Genomic DNA, 3,709 nt, shown 5'->3' with positions numbered 1-3,709 from the left:
GTTTGATTTTAATTATAAATATTTTATTTCTTTTCTTCCTTTTTTTTTTACCTTTAAGGTTGGGAACATGAATTTCTACCTGTATTTAGCTTCCCTATACTTGGGATTAGTGGCTGCTGCTCCACAATATGACCAAGCTTTAGATTCTCAGTGGGACCAATGGAAGGCACAATATGAGAAGACCTATGAAGCGGTAATCTTTTAAATAATTTTTACCCTAGCAGTGTGTGCATACATCTCCCAAGTGGTCTAATGAAATGACCTTTCCCCAGAAGCCAATGATTCACACAACAAGAACTTAATGTGCTCAAGATTGCTGCTTTTCCCACATAAGTTTGGGGTAGGAATGTCTTATATCATCACAGCTTGGAACCCCTTCTCAGAAATGAATTTTCTGGGATATGAGACAATATTTAAATGTAGTCACCATCCCAACTGTGCTAACCTACTTGTTGACAGTGGATTTGGTCTGAAGAAAGTTTAACTTGTATGCATGATACAAAAGCTTATTGATGGGTTCAAATCTGGCCTCAGATGCTTCTTAACTATGTAACCCTGTGCAAGTCACTTAACACCCATTGCCTAGCCCTTACTGCCCTTTTGCCTTAGAACCAAATCTAAGACAAAAAATAAGATTTTTTTTAAAAGCCTTGTTGAACATTCCTTTTTTTTTTTTTCGGTTTTCTTTTAGAATGAAGATAGTTGGAGGAGAGCAACATGGGAGAGGAATTTGAAAATGATTGAAATGCACAATCTGGAGTACAGCACTGGCAAACAGAGTTTCCAGATGGGAATGAACAAGTTTGGTGACATGGTGGATGCATCTGCTAATTCTGAGTAGTTAATTCTTTTTTGCTCCCAATACACTTAACATAAGATACATTTCTTTTTATTTTAGACCACTGAAGAGTTCAAACAAGTCATGAATGGCTATAACTCCAGTGGATTACAGAGGAGGACCAATGGATCTCTACTTCATGAACCTCTCTTTGCACAGATTCCTGAATCTGTAGATTGGAGAGAGAAAGGCTATGTAACTCCTGTTAAGAAGCAGGTATTTATCTTGTTCAAGTTCTGTCCATAGGTAACTCAGATAAAACAGTCAGGATTTTGATAGAACGTTTAAATAATGGGACTTCAGATAAGTTCTGTGAATGAGTTCTCTTTTACTGTTTTGAGACTGTTCAGATCTGTCTTAAAAAACTTTTTAAGATTTTCATATAAACTAACACCTTCATTTTGACTTTCAGGGTCGGTGTGCTTCTTGTTGGGCATTTAGCGTCACTGGCGCCATTGAAGGTCAGTGGTTCCGTAAAACCGGCAAACTTGTTTCACTTAGTGAACAGAACTTGGTTGACTGCTCTGAAGACAACAATGGCTGTGGTGGTGGTTTCATTGACAAAGCCTTCCAATATGTGAAGGAAAATGGTGGCATTGATACAGAGGAATGCTATCCTTATGTTGGAAAGGTAAACATCCTCATGATTTTCATTTAGGCAATATATATAAATGGAGAGACTCATTTTGGGGAAATGGGAGTTGGGGAGACCTGTAAAAAACAATGTGAAGAAAAATGGAGGCTTTGACACAAGAGGAATCATCTCTCCATTGGAAGGGTAAACATAGTTATTAGATGCTCCATCATTCTGGTTTAGCTAGAATGGAGATTGAATAGAGAGACTCAGTTCAAGAGAATGAGAACTGAGGAGGCTTATAGAGACAGCAGACTTAAATACCCACCTCCCTAATCAAACCTCACAATCTATAGCTGAATTCAAAATATGTTAATGCTTAAAATTAGTGCCTATTCATTATGTATTTAGTTAGAGAAATTAAAATATTTTAAAGTATTATATTTAATATTTAAATTTTAAAATAATATTATAAGCAGTTATGAGTAGCCCAGGTAGACCTGTAGATAGACCATTAGAATCATCTTCTTGAGTTTAAATCTGGCCTAGATGCTGGTATCCTTGTATAACCCTAGACAAGTAATATAATTGTGTTTACCTGAGTTCCTTCATCTGTAAAATGTGCTGGAGAACATCAGTATATTACCAAGACAACTCCAAAAAGAGTCAGATACAGAACTGAGATCAACAACAACAAGGATTTATATATAAAGCACATGAAGAAAATTTGTATACTGGATTATCTCTATATTTAAGATTCAGAAAGCATTTTATATATTATCTAGTCAGACATCTTCATTTTACAGGTGGAAAAACTAAGGAATCATAAGAGTGGGGCATCGGACACTTCTAGTTGTGTGACCCAGGTCAAGTCACTTAACCCCAGTTGTCTGGCCCTTCAACCACCCCCATCCAGCTATTTTCTTAAGCTGTTAATAAATTGACTGGGAGAACACTGCCCGTGGGTTTCGGGGTTTTGGTTTTTTTTTTTTTTGTGACCATCAATTTTAAATTCATTAAATTTAAACCACTTCAATAAAAGCTACTAAATTTAAATTTAAAATTTAAGATCATTTCTCTATTTCATTTTAAAAGGATAGCTATTGCAAATACAAGCCAGAATGCTCTGGTGCTAGTATCACTGGATTTGTAGACATTCCATCTGGGCAAGAAGGAGCACTCATGGAGGCTGTAGCAACCGTGGGTCCCATCTCAGCTGGTATTGATACTTCAAATCCATCCTTCAGGTTCTATGAGTCTGGTAAGCATTTGTTCTTTGTTATTTCTATAACAATACACATCCATTTTACTGCCATTCCTTAGTATTTCTCAATGCTAACATTTCACTTCAATATTCTAGGTGTTTATTTTGAACCACAGTGCAGCAGTTCAGAACTGGATCATGGTGTGCTGGTTGTGGGCTATGGTGCTGAGGGAGAAAGTGGAAAGAAATACTGGATTGTCAAGAACAGGTAAATGAACTCTTAAAATTAGTTTTTTACTTGAAATATCATTAATCTGCTTGTTGCCAGATTTTTGGTTATTTCATTTTGTAGGAAGAGGGAGGAGGAGGAAAAATAGTGGTCTCCTTTTTCATTGTCTAAAAGTCCTGGAGCTAGGTGGCCCAGTGGATGGGGATAGAGCACTTGGCTTCGAATCTGGAAGACTCATCTTTGTGAGTTCAAATCCAGCCCAGACATGGAACTTACTAGTCATATGAACCTGGTCAAGTCATTTTAACCCCATTTTGCCTCCCTTCCTCATCTAGGAAGAAATGGCAAACCATTCTAGTATCTTTGCCAAGAAAATTCCAGAATAGCATCACAGAGGATCATATATGACTGAACAATAAAGTTCTGTGAAATGGGGAAAGGATGGGTTGGAAGTGGTTGCCTTATTTATTTTTAGCATACAGAGTAGCTTTAGAGTTTTCCAATGGTTCTTCATTGGTTCCATTAACCACTGATGACTAGACAGTGCAAAAGATTTCTGGTTCGTAATGATCAGCTTCTTGGACTGTTCTAATACTGTTTTGTTGAGACATAGAAAATCTTAAAAGCACTTGTAGAATGTGAGCAGCTGTCACTGATGCCACCAGCAGGCATTTTCATTGCTTTCTGGAATGTCCAGCTCACTTCCAGTTTCAGTCACTTTGCATGTCAGAATGCTTGCTTTGTGTCCATAAAGTAGAAATCTACTTTTGGATGGTTCTTTCTCTGATACTTGAAATGTATTTTCTCTGCAGCTGGGGTGAAGCGTGGGGTGACCACGGGTACATTCTGATGGCCAAGGACGAG

The 3,709-nt window shown here is 37.4% G+C and overlaps 1 protein-coding gene across 1 annotated transcript; it reads left to right on the top strand.

The window, feature by feature from the left end:
- Window positions 1-67: 67 nt before the first annotated feature.
- LOC123254913 (procathepsin L-like) lies at window positions 68-3,706 on the top strand (the record flags this gene model as incomplete). Its single annotated transcript, XM_044683804.1, has 7 exons — window positions 68-193; window positions 692-814; window positions 899-1,054; window positions 1,251-1,469; window positions 2,508-2,673; window positions 2,773-2,884; window positions 3,658-3,706. Coding segments are annotated over exons 1-7 (951 nt in total), but the record flags the coding sequence as incomplete, so codon positions are not given.
- Window positions 3,707-3,709: the final 3 nt, after the last annotated feature.

Source organism: Gracilinanus agilis, unplaced genomic scaffold (genome assembly GCF_016433145.1).
Source record: "Gracilinanus agilis isolate LMUSP501 unplaced genomic scaffold, AgileGrace unplaced_scaffold35468, whole genome shotgun sequence".
Taxonomy (NCBI): Eukaryota; Metazoa; Chordata; class Mammalia; order Didelphimorphia; family Didelphidae; genus Gracilinanus; species Gracilinanus agilis.
The sequence above is the reverse complement of the archived record's forward strand: the minus strand, read 5'-3'. Positions and strand labels throughout refer to the sequence as shown.